Source organism: Mustela putorius, unplaced genomic scaffold (genome assembly GCF_011764305.1).
Source record: "Mustela putorius furo isolate JIRA1106 unplaced genomic scaffold, ASM1176430v1.1 tig00001063_pilon_pilon_pilon, whole genome shotgun sequence".
NCBI lineage: Eukaryota > Metazoa > Chordata > Mammalia > Carnivora > Mustelidae > Mustela > Mustela putorius.
The window spans coordinates 3,902,488-3,925,048 of record NW_025421556.1 but is presented as its reverse complement, the minus strand read 5'-3'; the positions used below and the strand labels follow the sequence as shown (position 1 = coordinate 3,925,048).

The 22,561-nt window shown below is 35.9% G+C and overlaps 1 protein-coding gene across 1 annotated transcript in view; it reads right to left on the bottom strand.

The window, feature by feature from the left end:
- Positions 1-22,561, bottom strand: part of MAN2A1 (mannosidase alpha class 2A member 1) — a 168,157-nt gene that overhangs the window by 64,325 nt on the left and 81,271 nt on the right. The window contains 4 exon segments of the mRNA XM_045087157.1: positions 12,829-12,896; positions 14,180-14,294; positions 18,725-18,907; positions 21,908-22,110. Coding sequence (XP_044943092.1) covers positions 12,829-12,896; positions 14,180-14,294; positions 18,725-18,907; positions 21,908-22,110 — 569 coding nt within the window.

Below are 22,561 nucleotides of genomic sequence, written 5' to 3'. Positions count from 1 at the left end.
CAAGAGGACATATATGCTTCTACTTTATCTCTCTCCCAATTCTTACTCTTGCAATACCTAATTGTCTTGGTTTTGGAATAAATGGAAAAGCTGTTTTTTTAATAATCGTGTTAGATACGATTTTTCTACCAAACTGGTAGGAGAGTTTTGAAAAGAAAATTTTCAGAAGCTTCTAGCACCCAGGACTGATTTATTCAGTGAAGACCTGTTTCTACAGTGCATAGAATACAACTCCAGTCCGAGCGGAAGAGCGCAGGGAAGAGTTGTCAATGATCAGAAAATATGGTAGCTGGCCTGAGTCATCTAGTTAATGAACCCAGTGAGCAGATAATGCTAGTTGCCTACTCAATAGCCATTCTCATATTCTCCTTTCCTGACAAAAACTCAGGAAGACAATAATCCTAGCTTAAAAGCCCTTGATTCTCCATACTTAATGTGGCCACGTGACATAGTCCCGGCCACTGAAATATAATTAGAATTCAGCAAGTGGAGCTTCTAATACAAGTCAGAGACTCAAGTGGCATAATTCTCATCCTTTGCTCCTCCTACCCCTTCCGGGCTGGAACACAATGCAACGTCTAGAGAATCAGGCACAATCTTGAGACCATGAAAACTACCATAGGCTAATGCTGAGCTGAGAGCTAAAAGGGTCCTTTCACAACCTCATGGAACAAATCACAAGTCCTAGACTACCTACTACTTTGAAACTTGTACCTAAGAAAAATAATTGGCTTTCTTGGGAAGCTTATGTAGCATGCTTTTTGTTATGTGCAGTTGAATGTAATCTGAAATGAAATACTATACCCACAACAAATTATACTCAAGTACCCAAAACTCCTATTGATCTTAAAAGAAGAAAACAGTGAATATAAGATGACTCTCCTAAAGCAAAAATTTTCCCATAAAGATCGATCACTTTTTCCTCAGAGTGTTTAGTTTTAAATCTGTCCCTAACTGCCTCTCAATTACTACATGTAACTTCTCATAACTGTCACCTTCTCTAGCACAATTTTTAATGATCAATCAGCAGACAGCTCCCGTATACCAAGTACTTCTTCCTTATTTCACTTAATCATTTATAACTTCTTTAATTCAGGTGAGTCTGTATTTTCTCTGTGGAATGTGAAAGGCAGAGTGCATAAAAACTTGAGCTAAAACCTCAGAATTTACCAATCCTATGGTCTTTATTACAAAATACATGCTAATGTGGGCATCTTTTTAAACTTTATAAAAATTTTCTGAACACAGTGTATCCAACCAATTCCTTGATGGTTACTGGTGAACATTTAAGTCTTTTCAAGAATTTTTTCAGATGATAAAGCTGAGAGACAGATTTTGCCCACAGTTCTCTTCATCTCTACACAGCACTACTTCTGCAGGATAGATTTCTTCCAGTGCAATGCCTAATTTGAACACTTATTACTAGATTACTTTCTAGACAGATTGTTAAGTGTCATGTAAGAGTGATGAATAAGACCCAGCCTGTGCCTTCACAGGGTTTATCGCAAGCTTCTTTGGAGGAATGTTATATATATGTGCTATATGGGACAACAGTGGTTAAATGCACAGTCCCATGAGAACATACAAGAGTGACACCTAGTCTGACTCAAGGATACTGGAAAAAGTTTTCAGATAATGTAATACTTAAGCTGAATCCTAAAAGATAACCAGGAACCAATCAGGCAAATTGTGTGTGTGTGTGTGTGTGTATATGATTTGGGATGTGGTGGGAGGGGGATTTGTTTTGTCTCCAGGCAGCAAAGGTCTAGAACTAAGAGAACATGGTATGTTAAGAGAATTGATAGTTGAAGGGCTAAAGCACACAGTGCAGGCTGGGGTGATGTGAAAGATGATGCTAGAGAAACCAAAATGCAGACACATAATTCAAGTTAAAGACTCTGTGAATTTATCCTTAGGGCAACAAAGAAAAGAAGGGTTTTGAGTTGTACCATCATTGTTAGTTATCTGTTAAATGCCTACTAAGTACAAGACTCTATACTAATTAAATTCATATACGTAACCTTATTTAATTCCTCCAACAAATGCATGAGGGAGGGACAGTAGCAATTTCACTGTAGGGCACTGTCTCTCACCCAGGGGAGAGACAGTAGCAATTTCAAGTAGGGCACTGGTACTGAAGCTAAGGAGAAGTGTGATACATTTAGAAAGCAGAATATAAAGACCTAGTATTTGTTTGGATACAAGGTGAAAGTGAAAGAAAAGAGACAAAGATGATCAAGTTATCTGCAATTTATGGTCCAAATGAGTACACCTTTGAGATTGAAAGGGGACACTGATGAGAAACTCTAAAGCTGAGGCCCAGGTAACTGGATGACGATGCTGAAGTTTTATTAAGGAACTCAGGACCACAGAATATTTGAGTAGAGAGCAGGAGTCCAGTTTTATTTTTAATTTAAAAATTTTTTAAAAAACATTTTATTTATTTGACAGAGAGAGCAAGCGAGTGCATGCGTGCCCACAAGCAGGGGGAGCCGGAGTGGGAGAAGTGGGTTCCCTGCTGAGCTGGGAGCCTCAGGAGGGGCTTGATCCCAGGACCCCAGGATCATGAACTGAGCCAAAGGCAGACACAAAATCCACTGAGCCACCCAGGTGCCCCAGGAGTTCAGTGTTATACACGCTGAGAAGGAGGTACAAGTGGACCATCCTGATGGAGCTATCCATCTGGCCTGTAGGCAAACCTTGGCAAACTTTTCTCAGAAGAGATATGTATATGGTGAGTCAACAGTACACTGACAATAAATGAAGGCAATGGAGTAGGAAATATCACTCTCACCAGGAGCTTTTATCTTTTAAATCTTCCTGAGGCAAAACAATTACTTATTTAAGATCTCTTATAGGCTCTTGACTCTCTACCTCTTTCAGATGTTAACATAATCTGAAGCTACACATCTACAGTCCTATAGCTTTTTCTACAGTACATATCTAGCTTCAGTTCTGGTAACCAAATTTCCAGTCATGATTTGCATTTCACGATGTCTCATTATTTTCAATGTCTTCTTACTTTTGGTTCAAGTATTAGTCCTCTGAGTTGGTTTTATCACGAAAATTTTTAAAAAGTAGAGTACCCATAGTACACTTTTTAAGTGTTTTAATATTTGAAAATGTCTTTTTGTTGTTGTTGCTTTCACATATAACTGTGAGTATAAAAATGATTTAAAAACTCTATAGTTTACTTGTTACAGAGAAGAACTCTAAGTCTGTTTAACTTTTGTTCCATATTATACAGTATCTATCTTTCTGCTTGGGTACTTCTAAAATATGCCCCTTTCCTTTTATATGGACTAAGTTACCAACACATAGCAGGAGTGACCTTCTTTTCATTTATATTATCCAGAACTTAACCCTTTTATCTACAAAGCCAGACCTTCTCGGCTCAGAAAACTTTTCATCAAGTCTATCTTTGATCATTGCCTCTGCTCCATTTTTTTTGCTGAAGAAAATCTCTTGTCTTTTGTTAAAATCTTGTCCTCCATACCTATTGTCTTCTCACCCGTTGTTTCCACTCCTCTTCCTTTTCTCTGCATTCTTGCAAAGCATCACATGGGTCTTCTTTCATGTCACTGGACACTCTTTCACAATGGCAGCCTCACTCTTCAGTATCGCTCGTGAAGATGCTCTCTTGTTGTGCCCCCACCAATAACTTCCCTTCTGTCGCTCCCCTGTTATCTTCTCACATTTTTTCATCTCAGCTCTTTGCTTTCCGTTTCAGATTTCTTAGAGATCATGACTCAGACTTTTTGAGAACTCCAAAGAGGCTTTTTTGTAATGTTTTCCTGGTCTCTGTAAATAAATCATTTTAAAAGGTAAAACTGTTCTTCTGAGACTTCTTGTACCGCCATTTTCTGTCATTCTGAAGAGCCTTTGCAAAGGTTTGCTGGGGTAACTTCCCCTTTACTTACCCTCATAGAAGCACACATCCAGACCTTGGATATGCTAAAGGTACTCTTGGTCTTTATTTTGGGATTAAGGTCCCTCTCTTACCTAGAGTTAGTTTATTTGACAAGTTACTTGGCGAGGGATTCAAAAGCAAGTATTTGCCAGGGAATTCAAAAGCAAGGTAGTTCCCTGCCATCATGGAGCTTATATTATAACAAGGGTGATAGACAGCAAGAAATAAATAAATTAAATAACCACTTTGTTAATAATGGCTAAAGCAGGGGAAGAAAATGCAGTGATGGAGAACAGGGAGTAAGTTATATAACATATAAAATATATAATAAGGAATATAAGTCCACATGCATACAGACAACCTGAGTGCACAAGTTCCCAAAGGCCACCATCCAAGGTGGCTATGCCTATACATCCATTATTTTATGCCAGCTCTGGTGAACAAATGGAGGGATTCTTTCTTCAGCAAAGACTATCATGGTATCCTTCTGGCCCGTGCCACTGTCAATAGCAATTTCCTTGAACAGCACCTCCCTAGGTCAATGCTCTACTCTACTCGACCATCAGTTCCCCACTTGTTTCTGCTTATTTTATTTCTGTCAGATCCAGTCTCCAAATTGGCTGTAAAATACAGACACAATGGAAGCCCTCTTATCAATGTAATTAAGGCTGGCAATAGACCAATTGACTGAAAGAGATAAAGTTGACTTTAAAGTAAAATTATGTAGGACAGTTTTAAGTTACACACATATGACTTAATAATTCATATTTTCATATATGTCTCGAATATACTTTCATATATGTCTCGAATATACTTGCACATATAACATTTCCTAATCTACTAATGAAAGAGCAAAGCTTCTGTTTTAACTATGGGACCACTAACTGGAGTCCTGTGTCATATTTTCTGCACAACCATGCATGTGATTAATCATGTATGGTTTCTAGGTTAGGTTTTCCTAAAGCAGCCCAACTTCAACACTTGAAAAAATCTTAAGCAATCCAAGTACAGACTGCTTCTACAGCTTTATGATTTCGTCCCAATTTTTTTTATAGGCATCTCACCAGTGACTCACATTTATTGAAAATTTCCAAAGCACCCAACTTTGCTTAAAAAACACAATCTTTTTGTATAATTCATCAGTTCAGTAAAAGTTAATCAAATCCTGTAATAAGAACAACTGATCTGGGAATAAACAATTGTTTCATGATAATCGTACCATTCAACTGAAAGACAAGACAAAGGGAATTGTGCCCATTTCCTTAGCTAGTGGCCTATTAGGAACAAGGTCAGGTTATCATGGGCACAGAAAGGGAATGGAGACAATCAGCTGATCTCGTTGGCCTATTAAATGGAGATTGGTTAACAGAAATCTTAGGAGGAGAGAATGTAAACAAGAGCTACTTTATCTCCTTAACAGCCTCAAAAAGTAGCCACAGCCCTGTATTAAAATATTCATTCTCTGTTCTAGTTGGTAAAGTACACAAATTTCAAAACTTTGGGGGTAGACATTATAAAAAAGAAAAAGAATCAATTTCCATACTTCCATACTTCAATTTCCATACTTTATTTCTAACTGTTTACTACTGGCCAGTGAGTAACTGTATTTTCCAGTCCGGTCGATCAACTTTATAGTTTGTGGATATCTTAAATTGTGGCAATAGGGTGACTGTCAAACCAAGGTTTGGTGATCCTCTGTTTGTTCATCATCTTCTTTGTTTTCATGAGTTTTAATAGGAAATTGAGAGAGTCAGTCTCAGAGTCCCTCGTCTGCCATCACATAAAATCAAAGTGTCAACTTTTTTGTTTTTCCACATAATAGGTGTTATTTGTCTAAGTCAATGTAAGGTTGAAACAGTATTTCAGGAATTAATACTCGTCATTTCTGATACCATAAAATAAATAGAAATGTTAAGGGTAGGGAGACTGTTGTGGGAAAGGTAGGGCTTTTTCTCCTATTCGCTCCCCCAGAGAACTTTATATTTCCCTGAAAAAAAAAAAAATCAGGCAAAAGACAAGACTGCGAATGACAGATTTAGAATAGCAAACACCAAATATGATTATCTGATGTTGCAATCCAGACACGAAGGCTCTTAAACTAGTTCTAATATAAAATTAACTAATATATCATGTTGATGGTATCTCTAACTCCCTAGGAAGTTTTTGGTTACTTAAAGTAACGTACTATATTCTACTCATAATAGTAGAGGGTCGGACACCCTTTCTAAAAATATCCCACATTACACACAGGCTGAAAGGTGTTTCTGGATAATTGGTGAACTGGTCAATGTCTATCTTGGAAAAGTCAAAATTAATAAAATGTAACTCAGATACAACATCAATGAAAATACACAAATACCTTTCACAAGCAATAAATACTTAAACAGAAGAGCATCTCAGAGGAGAGTTTAGGAACTCCTCCTTCAAATCCAGTAATGAGCATTAATTCTTAAATAGACTATGCTATTAATATCCAGACAGACCTATACTAGACTAGAACTCAGTTTTATTTTTAAGAGTCTCCAGTACTGTCAGTTAACAATTCCCCCATTAAAAGAAAAGTTCTAAAGTAACTTTAAACGGAAAGGACATTTCAGCTGCTCTCATAGTAACAGAACAGGCAGAGGGTCCAGAGTGTCAAATCCTAGTCAAATCATGGATTCTATTATTACTTTAAATTCCCTTGGGATAGTGTTAAAATGCAGCCATTCATTATCAAGGACAGGAGCCCTCAGATCTTTGTGACTCTGTACATTTATTTTTCTGCTAACTACTGTGAAGACATTTCTGTACTAGTTTTCTAGTACACGACAAGATTTGATCTCACATCGCTACGATCTGTGAGCAAGAAGCACGTTCTTACACTAGTTGTCACTGCTAACACTGTTCCATCTCCCCCAAGAAGCACCCCCAGGTACAAAGCAAGCTGCATCTTGACATTCAAAGCCCTCAGGAGACTCTAGGTGCTCAGATTAGAACCACTTTCATTCAAGTAGCGGAAATGCAGCTCAGTTCTTGAACGCCAACTGATTGTTTCTACCAGGTCTATCTATATTGTAGTAAATAACATTGCCAGAATCTGAGTGGTTAGAATTCTATTTCCTAGAAATTCCACTTCCAAACAATAACTGTACGGCTGTGAATTTGGTTACTTCACTTAAAAAATAAGCTTTAACAAGTGGTGGGGATATTAGATACTTTCTTAGATACAGTGTGACTTGGTATAAAAATACACTGATGACATGGTAACTGATGAAAAAATGATCTGAAGCCTTGAATTTCATTACACCAATAGATATTTACTGTGAGAGGAACTGTTTGTGATAACATTAAAAACACAAAATAAAGAATGAGGCAAATACTCTTTAAGTCAGCAACAACAGAAAGTCTTGTGTGTAAAAACTGATCTGAACAGCAATGTCCGCAATAGCCAAAACATGGAAAGAGCCCAAATGTCCATCAACTGATGAATGAATAAATTAGATGTGGTATACACAGGGCATGGAATATTACTCAGCCATTAAAAAGAATGAATTTTGTCATTTGCAACAATGTGGATGGAACTAGACTATATTATGGCAAGTGAAGTAAGTCAGTCAGAGAAAGGCAAATACCATATGATTTCACTAATAGCTAGAATTTAAAAAGCAAAATGGATGAATATAGGGGAAGGGAAGGAAAAAGAAAATATAAACAGAGGAGGAGGGGCGACTGGGTGGCTCAGAGGGTTAAAGCCTCTGCCTTCGGCTCGGGTCATGATCCCAGGGTCCTGGGATCGAGTCCCGCATCAGGCTCTCTGCTCAGCGGGAAGCCTACTTCCTCCTCTCTCTCTGCCTGCCTCTCTGCCTACTTGTGACCTCTCCCTCTGTCAGGTAAAGAAATAAAATCTTTAAAAAAACAAACAAACTGAGGAGGCAAACCACAAGAGATGCTTACCTACAGGGAAGAAACTGAGAGTTGCTGGAGAGGAGGTAGTCGGGGGATGGGATAACTGGGTGACAGGCATTAAGGAGGGCACTTAATGAAATGAGCACTGGGAGTTACATGCAATTGATGAATCACTAAATACTATCTCTGAAACTAATCATACACTATAATGCTAACTAACTTCAATTTAAATAAAATCTAAAAAAGAAAAAAAAACCCTAATCTGATGATCTAAGCGATCACTTAGATATTTGGGAGTATCTTTTGAACCCACTCATTCTACAGAGCCCTCAACAAAGGTTATTCTGTAAGAATGCAATGATGCTAAGATGGAACCTAAAATTTTTCAGGTATCATGGTATGAAACTCTAAAATCTCCAATGAGCAGCTGTCCAAATGTTGAGCAAATTCGAAGCTTTGAATTGTTATTTAATTTAGTTTTGCTTGTAGCAGGATTCAGTGCATTCAGAAGCTCTCCAGCACACAAACTCCAAACACTAGATGAAAGAACTATTTGGGGAGGAGATATACCAGGATACCACAATTTCACATAGAAGGTCTCTGCATATCTGGTGTCTGAGCTTTAATAATCTCTTCAAACGGTAATTAATTATATTTCAATAAATCTTTATTCTATTCTTACTATGCTGACTGTAATTCCATGGCATGGTGGGAGACATAAGTAAAAGCAGTTTTTAAACTCCTAGCAGTTTTCAACTCCTTGACCCCTGCTGTCAAGGAGTTTACAATCTAGCAGAATTAACCTATACTAAGTATTATACTGACAGGAATAAGAAAACATCAATTCCCAGCCATGTGACTGAATCATTTTGGACCTGATTTAGGTGAAAATTCGGGGCCAGTATCATTAAAGGGATGACACTTTGGCATCTTGGAAGGAGAAGGAATATTGTGCACATGGTAGGTGTGAGAATTGTAGGGGCCAGTGGGTGAGCTGTGGGAGACCATCTCCAAAGACGACTGCTATCATTCTCTTCACTTTCTGCAGGTGCTCCTCAAATCGAGTAACGGAGAATAATTCTCTCCTCTTCAATCTTGGCTGACCCTAGTGACTCGCCTGACTAAGAACGCAGCGGAAAGACCTTCTAGGACTTCTGAGACTAGGTCCTAGAAGCCTTGCCGCTTCCACCCAAGCGACTTTCTCACGTTCTGCTGTGGGCAGATTCCTGTGACAATTACATGCAATAAATTAGGAGCAGAGGGAAACTGAAGACAAAAAAACAGGAAGTCATTGCAGGAGTTCAAGTAAAACATTTTAAAAAAAAAAGGCTTAAAACCGGAAAGTAATAGGAAGGCAGGAGACGATGAATGTCAAGAGATGAGTAAACGGGAAAATCCAAAAGACTCTTCAGCTGATGAAACTTAAAAGAACAAGAAAAGATAGAAGTCAAAGTGGGTTCTGGGGTTTCAGAACCTAGAGAACCAGAAAGAGAATAATGCTATTAATAAATATTAGGATACAAAAAGAAAGCATGAATAGAGAAAACAAGAGGAAATTAAATTAGAGCTGCTGGGCAGCCATCCAGGGAGAACCCTTCAACAAGTACAGGGCAAGGGAGGTACTGAGTGACTTCTCTGGAATTGAGTACTTCTACTATCTGGTTGATACTCTGAAGTCACTCAAGGCCCCAAAACAATGACTTTCTTTTGTGTCTCCACCTGGTTGATGGTTTCATTTCAAGTTAATCCCTTCTTTTTCCTAGCCAAAAGAGATAGAAGATCCCTTACCAAGAAATACCTTGCTAAACATTAAAAGCACATAATGATAAATACGTAATGGGTTTGAATAAATTGCTCTCAAACTAAAAGATTTTTCTACTTGAAAAATTAAATTTTCACATTTATAGAAGTTATCTCAATGCAATTTTAGTTGTGTACTCGGTGGCATTTAAAATTTTCCACATTGAAAAAAAAAGTTCCTTCACACGTTCTCAAAACACATGACTTGGCTGCTTGTGCTGCAGCAATATTTGCTTCCCTCCTGTCTGAAGTACTAAACACTGAAAGAAGACTGAAATCTCTGGCTGTCTCAGGAGTTTACTTTCCATCTCCTATGTCCTCCGTGTCCCTAATCCTGTAAATCTTTGTATTACAGCTTTTAAAAATTGGTTTCCTTAGAGAAAAAGAAACACCTCTGTACATTTAAGGATTCTTTTAAGCTAGAAAATTGATGACTCGATCAAGGTATCCTAACTTTTAACCCCTAATTATACCTGCTTTCCATATAAAGACTATGGGTGCATATACCATAGAGCTTATCTAATCTTGGGAACTCAGTTAGGCTCATGGACATGTACTACATCCCCATGAGCAGATTAGGGACTCCTTTTTAAAGACTCCCAAACTGGGATGCCTGGGTAGCTCAGTTTGTTAAGCTGCTGCCTTCGGCTCAGGTCATGATCCCAGGGTCTTAGGATCGAGTCCCGCAATGGCCTCCTTGCTCAGCAGGGAGCCTGCTTCTCTCACTGCCTCTGCCTACCTCTCTGCCTGCTTGTGTATACTCTCTCTCTCTCTGGCAAATAAATAAAATCTTAAAAAAATAAAAAAATATACTCCCAAACTAAATTATGTTAGGTTACAGCTGTAACTAATGTTGCCAAACAGCATGATCAAATTCACTGACATGTATTATTGAAATTGTGTGAGCTTAGATCAGTGTTTCTCATACTTTTCACATAACTCCTTACAGACTCTTTTAGACATTTTTTGCTAATCATCCCCCACATACAATTTTAACACAACACTTAAAAGTATATGTTATTGTACTATTAGTACTATTTTTATGCTTTATATGTTTAAAAAATCCTTTTATTTCAAACTTCCCAAAAACCAATTTTTACCCTCCTAAGGAGGATGTCTCTCTCACTTGATTGAGAATGCATGTTTATTTAGATTAATACTCTGTTGCTCAAACAAGAATTATTCTTATCATCCAAATAATGCTAAGCCTTAGATCACTATACAAAACTCATGAAGAACATGAGAAAGACTCACAACCATACTTCTGAAACTTTCAACTTCAAGACTAAGAAGGGCAATGACTTCACTTTCAGTACCTGCTAAATGAAACTATCAAATTTTTCCATTTCAAAGGCCACTGACATTCCCCCATCCTTCACTGATTTTACTGAGAGATCAGTCATTCAGATTATTTGCGGCTAACAAGTAAAACATAGATTTTTAAAACCAGAAGTACACGTAATTCTATTCATGAGGTCCTCAAGTACAAAATAAATACTAAAGACAGAAATAAGAATTTGACAATCTTAAGTATCCCCAGTTTACTTAACTACAGAAACAGCAGTAGCACTGACATTTGGTAGAAAAGAACTATGAAGAAGTAATAGATGAAGAACACTATTTAAACACAAACCGTTCAAAAGGAAGTATCAGAAAGTGATAATTTCACTAAGTCTCAAAAATGCTATTTACATTTATCTATAATTAAAACTCCTCAATATTAAAGCTCAAAAATAAACCTCTTCTTAGTTAATACACCTGGATCTCCTTTCTTCCTTCATAGGTAGGGCTAAATTATCACTTACTCCTGGCTAAAGCAAGGACAATAGAGGAAGAAGAAAAGCCACAGGGTTTGTAAACCATTAGAACTCCATCCCACCCACGCCACCATGCCATACACCCAAAGGGAGACTAATGAGGTATAGGAGGGCATAAATTACTTAACAGCAAGCATAAGACATTCTTAGAGTCAGCAGAAACAAAGATCTTTCCCCACCAAAATAGAAAAGGGGGATTATACCTAAGGCCAAAGAAATTTACAGGCATCAGAGTTTATAAGGGGCACAATATTTAAGGAACAGCCATATAACCTCAGCTACATCAAAATACTATTTATTTTGAGACAAAGAAAACATTTTGCAATGGGGGTATCATTACTCTCTCATGACCTGGCAACCTGACGGCTGTTAAACCTGCAACAAGACTTTAAAGTTGAGACTTAAACTGTCTTTTCCAGTTAATCCCTTCTTATTCTGGCTAAAAAAAAAGAAATGCAGGATTTCTTTACCATCACTTTAGCGATACTTTAGTGTTACTAAAAAATACCTGTCTTCTTGTTCAAAGGTATGAGCTGTATACATTTTAAGACTCTACTTCCTGAAGAGATTTAGAACCAACTAAGGCTTTATTCTATGCATAACTAAAATGTCAATTTTATCAAGGATTGTAAATTTTCTGTAATACTTTGCTTCCACTTATTTTAAAATAATCCTAATAAAAAGTACTTAATTAAAATCATGAATTATCCTTTACAATTATTCTTTTATCCTACCATTTCTACATACTAAATTTCTCCATTTAGACAGCAAAAAGTTATAGTATATAAGAATATACTGTGTATCTGGGGACAGTGGATACTGACCTAGTGATATTTCATCATTAAAAACAGAATACTTGGTTAAATAATTACCAATAAAAACATGAAACATTTCTTTATAATAATCAGAGGCAGCTACCAATTAGTCACCCCATTTTCAGGTTAACTGAACATCTTTCCCATTTACTTTAACATAAATCCACATGCTAAAACGATACAGTCTGACCATCACCATGACAGTCACTTAGTATATAATTTGTATCAGGAAACTTTGATAATTAAGTTCCTTCCTTCATTTTAAAAATGGGATCAAGGGATTAATGAAAAGAAGGTAAGTAAACAAGGATTTAAGAAAGAACATATTCATAAATCATTTACCATCTCATACCAAGTATCTGTAAAAAAATATTATTATAATGGTTCATTCAACAATCAATGTACCAAACACTGTGTTAGCTATTAACACTGAGCATGACACTCATGGGAGAAAAATCCGTATCTTCAAAAAAATTTAATTAATAAATTCATTAAATAAAACACCTCCTCAAAGTACATCCTGGCTAAAGAAAAGAATCATGGAAAGCAAAAAAGTCATCAGCACAGTTGCAAAAGTTTATGAGAAATTATTATTTACCTTGGCTCTGCACTCAGCGTTATTATAGTTTTCTGTGGTAGAGAACTTTGTGAGTTTTGTTTCAAATCCTATAAAAATAAACAAAAATTTTTATTTTACTTTTAAAATTTAAGTTTCAAAATCCGTTATGTATAGTACTTAGAAAAATCCTAAAATGGATGGAAAAAAATCCTCCTTCTACATCAGCTACATCAGTTCCATCAAAGTTCAAAATAAGTAATTCTTGCATGAGTACATTTTTATGGGTGTGTCTTTAGACTTCAGTATGGCGTATGTTCCAGGGACTACTAGAGTCTAGTTAGGAACCAAGCAAATCAAAGTACTAAAGATAATGCAAAAAGTTTCTTATTTTACCTTTGTATTACAGGTTTCACATCCTTAAGCAACGTATGTTCATTTATTGGATTTTTCACTTTAATATGAAAATGTGTAACTATAATTCGATTGCAAGCATCAGTATATGAAAATACTGAATTATCATCTCTGATTCCAGATGTGTGAGTTCTAATGACTGTAAAATTTCAACATGTATAGTTCACAACAGACTCTAATGATAAAACGTTACAATTTTGAAACATCTGTGTTGCCACGTGGAAGTCTAAGGAGGTTTGCAATCAATTGTTTTTTCAACTGTTCTTCCTTGCTGCTGAAGAGTATATTCTTCCTTTCAGAGTATGCTCTGTTTTATTGGCCTCTCTGATCCTAACAATGATACAAACCAAGGCAGGTATCATACCACCTTACAGAAAAATGAATGAGGGCTCACAGATGTCAGGAAACTTTTTCAAGTACAGGTAAAGAAGATTTCAGTCAGGTACAGAGGATTGAGGCTAATAGCTAATCTCCTGATTCCTTAACTGCTCCTCTATGGTTACACATATCCGAGCACCACCCACAGCCCTCCATGGACTCATCCTGAAACCAGAAGACTTTAGGATTATTCAAGTTGAAGCTCGGCAAGAACAGATGAAGGATTTACAGAAGTTCCAATACCAAGAGGCTTCTAATTGAAGCTAAGAAAAAATAACTAATTATAACATCCAGTTACCTTACAATGTCCTCTTAATAATGTTCTGAAAGCTGTATGTTCCATGTAACAAAGCAAGCTCATTATTTTTCATGTTTAGATTGAGTTAGAACAAAATATACACCATAAATCAAACAAAGATACACTTATAGGAAAGACAAACACACGAATATTTAATATAAAAGGATACAAATCCTCTCAAATCATATACAAGGAAATCGCTATCTTGCAACGTCTCTTTTCATTCAGCTTCTCACCTCCTTTTCCAACCCAAGATTCAAAGAATCATACATTTTTATGATAATATAAAAGGCAGCAACTAACCATGTCTAGGAGGTTATCAAAAGAGTAAGAGTTGTATGAGTTTTTGTCCTTCAAAATAAGTAGCAGTGCAGAATATCCAATTATCTTCTTCAGATTCGTTAACGAATGGAAGAGTCTGTGAACCAAAAATTTTACTGGTCTGAGAAGGAATTCAAATATCTGTATACAATATTTTCAGTTTCTTTAATAATGGCTAAGCCACCATTACTTTCACCCTGTATTCCCAAAGTGAAACCTATAATGAACATCTAACGAACTGACTCTTCTTTGCTCAGAACTAAGTCCTTGGGAAAAAAGGTTAATCAAAAGATATCACTAATAAAGATTCATTTAAAATAGAAAACTTCCTGTACACACCTGAAACATGTAAAAACTTATTCAAACTACTGACACTTTCTATGAATATCATGCCAAATACTAAGAATATTCAACATGATCACTCTACATGCTTTAAGGCATTGTTATAAAAGAAGTGATTTGGTCCTTTACATCAGAAAATTCTTTAACAAATGCTGAAACAGCAGAAGAAAGCATGAGATTAACTGTCATTCACAAGAAAATTCAATCAGTATCCACACTTCAAAAAAACCTCAAATGCCTGAAAAATTCAAAAAAAAATTTTATTAACTTTAGTTTCATATACTTATTCAAAAAAAGAGAAAGTTTTCAGAGGTCTGGATAATGAAACTATCTTTATCCTTTTCACTTTTCTTGGTCATTGAAATTGTTCACTGTGAGATGCCTGGGGTAGCTCATTCGGTTAAACGTCTGCCTTCAGCTCAGGTCATGATCCCAGGGTCCTGGGATTGATCCTCACGTCTGGCTCCCTGATCAGCAGACAGCCTGCTTCTCCCTCTGCCTGCTGCTCTCCCTGCTTTTGCTCTCTCTCTCTCTGACAAATAAATAAATAAATACATAAATCTGTAAAAAAAATAAATAAATAAAATAAAACAGTTAACTGTATTCTAACAGTATTTTTATGTCTGAGGAACCAAAGAGATACATATGAATCAACCTATTCAAGATCAGTTCTGGAACATAATCTTGGTCTATTACCAGCTATTGCTGAAGCACTACACATAGGAAAAGAATTTGTTTGAAGTTTTTTTCAAGTTTCATTTTGTTTTTTAAAGCTTTATAGAACAGGTAACACCAAGTAAAGCCACTGGAGAAATCTGTAGAGAAACTTGGCTAAAAATGCTTTCAATCAGCCATTGAATCTATTATATTTATAGAGTGATTATATTATTTTCCCCAATATAGGAAGCAATTTTGGATCTACATGTTAAGAACATTTTTGTTGTCATGCAACAACAAGAAAATGTGTAAGAGAGAAATAACTTTTTTTTTTTTTTGCAGAGCATTGAGATTACTTTCAAAGATAAGTGATCACAATCAGTAAGTTAACTATGCAAACATATTATACATACATAGTATTAAAGTCTTATGCATGTAAATTCAGGCCATCAGCCAACTAAGTTTCTTAGTCTATTCAAATATTTTCCTAGGTGGTAAGTGTTTTCACCAGACTAAAAGATAATATGAATGAATACATTTCAGTTAGAGAAACAAACCCCTCGATTTAAGTTTATTTTTATTATCTACATGGCTAACTTTATTAGTCTGTCAGAAGCTGAAAAATAAAAGTTATGTTCTCCACCAGCTAAAACCTTATATGTATTACAGTGCACAGAAGAGTCCTGCTTAAACTGAGGGAATGTCACACATCAATGACTGTATCCTAAAGGCACATGCATAGTCTTCAAACAAGATAAGCACTAAGTACTGGCACAGTATTCTCCAAATGCTCTCTTAGGATGCATAAAGCCGTTTTGTTTAAAGCAAAACAAGACTAAACACAGTAAATTTCCCACAGTTTGGGAAAGTAAAATTTCAATGTTTCAACATTTCATCATTGTGGGCTTCCGCAGAGCTTCTAATACCCTAACATGCCTGTATTCTTTTATCATTGAACTATTCAAGGACCATCACTTAGAAATTGCAGTTTTCTACTCGGTTATCATTACAACTGTTGAAAGCAGATATTAGCATGTTTGTCAATGAACCATTCGATCCATACATATGGGCCCTCATAATTACTCTTTGTTCATTTTTTTCTCCTATCTACCTTAATTACAATATAGAAACTGGCAGAATTCTAAATCTTTCTGTAACTGATCTCATGCCATGCTGAATATCCATCACAAACACTGTCCCACTCTAATTCATTTTTTCATGTGCCATGATTAGAATTAACCTTCAAATAGCCATGATGTATTCCTGCTCTATAGGTGATAATTATATAAACATTCAATCTACCGTTGAGAGCAGTATGCTAAGAATCACCTTTAGATGGCCAAAGAGAAAACTAGAAGAGTCTGCACTCCTGTTGGCACTGTGGAGCTGCTATACCTGAACTCGGGACATGCAGACTTCTTCCACATGGCACAAAAATAAGTAGGATTGGATTTATTCAGTTTCAAGTTGCTATTACTAGCAACCAAATGCAATCCTTAACTCATACATTTGTTCACAGGGACACTTCTGCCAACATCTGAATAAACAGTCAAGAGTCTAAGAACAAGAGAACACCCAATGCTAGCTGCCTCTTTGTTTATAACTCTCTAACTTGTGTTTTGAAATTTCCTCCTTAAAATGTCTATGCTAATGACTTGATAATTGTGTATGACTTTTCAATGAAGTGTGAAGTGCTCGCAAAGCAAATTTACAAATGTCAAGTACAATTTGAGAATTATTGTCTTTTTTTCTCTAAGATGCAATTTTGTACGGTGATGTTATAAGCTAAAAGCAAAACCAAACATATGGAGGAACTAATGACAGGCCTTCTGGAAAGGTTATGAGACAGAAAATGTTCGGTTGCAAAAACTCAATGACCTGTACCCAAGCCCCTTTCAATATGGCAGCCAGAGAGAGAGCAAGCGGACAGTGCAGGAGAACGACTTCTTCATTTCCTCTTAGGAACTCTTTTCTGAGTATAGCTTCATTTTTAAACTCTCAATAAACCAAGAAGACAGGCAGGTTAAAAGGAAAAAATGGAGGAGCTGACCTTACTTTAAAAAATGCCTTCTTTGGGAGAAAAACCAATTATCATTATCAGCCAATGAGTGTTTTCCATTTTAAGCCCAGCTCAACCTCAACAGGTGCCAAATACATTTGCCACAAGAAGACTGAAAAGATATTCAAGATACCACCATAAATATATTTTCAAGGACTCAAGTCAGCTAATGAAACCTCAAGAATTTATTTTTCAAATATCTAGAAAGGCAGTCAAAATACTGTAACTAAAATTTTAATTAACACTTATGATTAGTGATATCGATTTTATGGATCAATCTGTAATGCTGACTTCATGTACAGTATACACTTTACACATATGGGAGGGAGCATTCACTTAAAAAAAAGGGATTCACTTCATGGGGCACCTGGGTGGCTCAGAGGGTTAAGCCTCTGCCTTCAGCTAAGGTCATGATCTCAGGGTCTTGGGATGGAGCCCCGCATCAGGCTCTCTGCTCAGCAGGGAGCCTGCTTCCCCCTCTGCCTACTTGTGATCTCTCTTTGTCAAATAAAATCTTTCAAAAAAAAAGAGAGATTCACTTTTTAAATCTCTATTATAAGAAAATCAGAGCATATTTTAACAATTTTAAAGTATTATCAAAGTACACCATTACTGATAGGAAAAAAAAAACTGGAAAAAATAATAACTAAACTGTAACGAAATTAATAGTCAAAACTCATTCCCCAACATAGGAATCTCCTCTACACTGATCCTAAATGAATGGTTACCCAAACTAGGGCATAATGATGGAAATTTCACTATCACAAAAGGTAGTAAGCCTTTTGATTATTGAGAAGCACTATTGACAAGTCTGCTGTTCTGAGCTAAAGCCTGTACTCACTGTTTCCAATTCTGCAATGTGAAAATAATGCAGCTTCCCCTTCCTCCTCCCCTCATCTCACAGCCCTTCCAAGAGTTGAAAAGGGCTTTGATATCAATACCCAGGCCAACCCTTCTCATCCCAATTCCTTATATCATCCATATATGTCAAGGTTTGTAGATTCTTCTACTTCCTGGCTATCCTCCAGGCTGATTCTTTTTTGTCAATGTCCCTCGTGGGGGGGGGGGTATCTGAGAACAACTGGATATGGAATAGGATGAAATTAAACTGCTATACAATTAAGTGTGGCTCTTCATCACCTTGGATTATAGCTGTGATTTATTTGATACAAATCCTGGGTACTACACTATACTTGGGAGAAAACAGAATCAGCTTTATAATAATGGTTTACTACTCCATTTGCAGAAATGCACTGCAATAATATTAAAGTTAGGAGAGCAAGCACATTGTCAATATATTTATTGAAAAATGCTTTGAATACTGATGTTGTTTTTCTAAAGGAATACTTACAAGGGATGTCATTATTGATATGGTCTGTTGTACATTAACAACTTCACCAAAGATATAAGCCTGTGACCCCAAATTTTAAAAAAATTGTTTTATAGTCACTTTTTAATAATTATATTACCTGGTACCATAATCCACAACTACCCAATCTTTTGCAGTTCCTGTGATAGCATCATGATGTTGAAACAGTCCCAAATTTCTTCTGGCTTCTGTCAGTGTCATGTAATGGGATGATGAAAGAAATTTACTTATCTTGTATTTCTGAGCTTGTTTCAGGGCGAAATAGTAAAGAATTTCAGCAGCCCTAATTGCATAAAACAGTCATTAATTCTTATTTCAAAACAAACATTTACTATTTAAATATGTGGTACTGATACATTTTCAAATGCGGTTTTTTGAAAATCCAAGACTAGCACAATTTGTAAAAAAGATATTGATAATAAACCTTCCTATAAAACCATCAAGATAGCCATCTAATATATATATATATAAATTAACTAATATATATGTTATCAATTATAATATATATATATATATAAATTATCAATCATCAGAGAACATCATGTCTAAATTGATAAAATTGATAAAAGGGCCCTTGTTCCAGATGGTCCTGGAAAAAAGCCAGTAGCCACTGGCAGCAAGATAGGTTTACTTCTGTATAATATAGTGAAAAAAAAAAATAGCTCCACCCAGCAGTAAGAAGTAGATAATGGTTTCTGTCCTTTCTTCTCTCCAAGATCGACACAGACACGTACCAGGAACTTCATCACCAGAAAGCCATTCACTCTCACATATGTACATTAAAGGAGAGATGGCGCAGAAATGGTCACGCGAGTGGGAGACTAACAATGAAGGAGAGTCAGAAAGCGATGGCCTGACAGCTCAGTAACAATGGCTAGTCTCCAGGCTGAATAAAAACATTCAACAACTGGAGGGAATGGAACAATAAACTGAAAGGTGATAAAACATATGCTGTTGTTTCTTGTTTATTTTAAAGAAGAAAATACTTTGGCTTAAGAGTAGTTTGTGAGCAAGAATATGTGGACTTCTCATTTTCATGCTTTATTTTTTTCATCAGAGGGTATGGTTCAAGGCAGGTTTCAAAAGAAGTCTTTAAAAAGAGATAATGGCTTGGAGTGCCTGGGTGGCTCAGTGGGTAAAAGCCTCCTGCCTTCAGCTCAGGTATGATCCCAGGGTCCTGGGATCGAGCCTCACATCAGTCTCTCTGCTCAACAGGGAACCTGCTTTCTCCCCTCTCTCTGCCTACTTGTGATCTCTGTCTGTCAAATAAATAAGTAAAATATTTTTAAAAAAATTTCTTTACATTTTGAAATAATTAAAGCATACTAAATAACTTCTGCCTTTAAATTCTAATCCTTCTAAAATTCATGGCAGGAGAAACACTAAATGTGAATTAAGGAAATTGCATATATATGTTCATCTATATCCAAAACACATATTCCTGGCTTTGTAAGGGTACATATACATACAGATATCCCAAAATATAAACATGGGATTTAAAAAATATTTTCTTCTTTATACTCCTCAATCCTATCCAAATGTTTTATAAATGAGCATTAAGATGAAATATCTTTTATCAAACGATAAACTTATTTTCAAATCAGTTGATTACATTTTGAAATTCATAATTATTATATAGCTTTCTGTTGTTTTAAAGCAAAATTTTCAAAATATATTATTACTTGCACTAAGTACTTCACCTTAAAATACATTCAATAAAGTAAGATTGAATCAATATTTATAACTCTTTGTCACTAAAAAAAAGTTGACACTAAAAAAATGCAGTGGTCCAAAAGAATCTCTATATTACTTAGTACTTTTTCTGTTTTTAATCATAAGTAATTTAGAATAATGTAACAGATAATATTCTACCGGCCAAGAATGCATAAATCTCTATAATATAGAAATACTATTTTATTATAGATACAGTAACATGTATCCATCCAGCACATTTGTGAATATCCCCAAAACAGGCAAAGATCAGACTTTTGAAATAAAGATAATAGCACAGAAATAATAAAAATTAAAACAACAACAACACACTACTATACCAAAGTACAACTCTTGGAGAAATTCATGATCTTTATAAAAAGGTTTTCCAAAATGTACGGTTTCTACCAGTACTTAGAAGAATGTAGGTATGACATGCCTTTTATTTTTTTATCTTTATTAATTATTTTTATTAGCATATAATATACTATTTGCCCCAGAGGTACAGGTCTGTGACTCGTCAGGCTTACACACTTCACAGCACTCACACTGACTTTTTATTTTTAATACTAGGATTCATCATGAAAATTAATCATCATGAATTCATGATCTGAACTAAGCTGAAAGTGAACTTATGAAAATGAATTAACCTCCCAGGCTACATACATATAGATAGAAAGAACCCCAGAAGTCCCTGGGGTGGTTCATCTTTACTACAAAGCAACAAGACCCACTATAATAGCTACTAGCCACATGTGGTTATTTATACTTAAGCCAATTAAAATTAAAGGGAATTAAGAGCCCACACTGGTCACATTAAGCGCTCAACAGTTACACATGGCAAGTGGCTACCATACTGAACAGTGCAGAAAGCAGAAACAGAAGATTTCCACCACGGCAGAAAGTTCTGTGGGCCAGTGACTCAAAGTTCTACTGGACAACGCTGGTTTAGAGCACTGTTGTTTTCTGCTGACTTTTTGCCTTCTCCCTGTCGCTGTTCTTTCTCAGCCAATCACTCTGCCGCTATTAGTTCTCATGTCTTTCAAGTTTTGCTCTTCTAAACAGAGAATCACACCTATAGAAATATGTTTCAAATAAATAAGAACTGAGGTGGAGCCTCTGGAGTTTTCCCCAATATAAAATACATTGGTTTTATATTATGTACGTTGAGGCCCACATTTTGGCCACGGAGAGACCCTATTTGTTCCTTGTAACCTTTGCTCATTTCCAACAATTTAGTCTGCCTGATTACTGACCTGCAGACACACATGACCATGCCGCTGGATATTATCACAGTGTGCAAACAATACAGTAATTAATTAGAAACATGTAAAACCTAAGATACAGGAGAAAGTCTAATCACATTAACTACTTTTCCTTTCAAAGCAAAAACCCATGTAATAATCTGATTCTGCACTGGAGACATATCTCTGATTGCATTAAAATTTCACAATTACATTAAACATTCTAATACAGCATAAATGTTGTATATTATGCAAAACTCTATGAAAAGGCTATGATCACATAAAAGAGGTGAATAATTGATGTAGCTATATAAACATAAATTTTGTACCTTAAATGGGATTCCAGTATCCTATCCATTCGTTTGTAAAAGGGTCTGGATGTAAAGTAGCCGCTCCAGTAATGATCGTCTCGGTCAGCGTAAGTGAAAAAATCTCCACTTAGAACAGGGAACATGGATTGGCTATTCTTCGTAATGGTTACATCTTCTTTATCCAGTGCATCAAAATAATCTGATAAAGTCCCAAACTGTATCTAATTTTAAAAAAAAGGTGACACTTAAATTATTCATTCTCTACCTCAAAAATTACTTCTAGCTCTGAAAGGAAAAGTTAATAATAAATATTTAAGATGTGTTTCCAAGTTAGGATGAAAATCTAGCTCAGATTGTACAAAACTCAAGTGCAGGAAGAGAAATACACAGTAACTCTTTCACTTGCATCAGGTCCCAAACTAAAATGAAATAAAACTTACACACTTAAGAGGTTAGAAGTACTACTTAGATACACAAATCTGTGGGTCTGAAAATGCCTTACAAATCTCCAGAATTTCAAACTGTGTAAGGGTCAGGGAATAGAATAACTCAGAGATGAATAAAAGATGGGAAGCAGCAAAAATAAAACATTTACATAACAGTTTGGTTAACTGTTAAGTATTTTCCTATGTCATATGCACAAATACTCCCCTGGCCTCCCCGTGCCGCTAG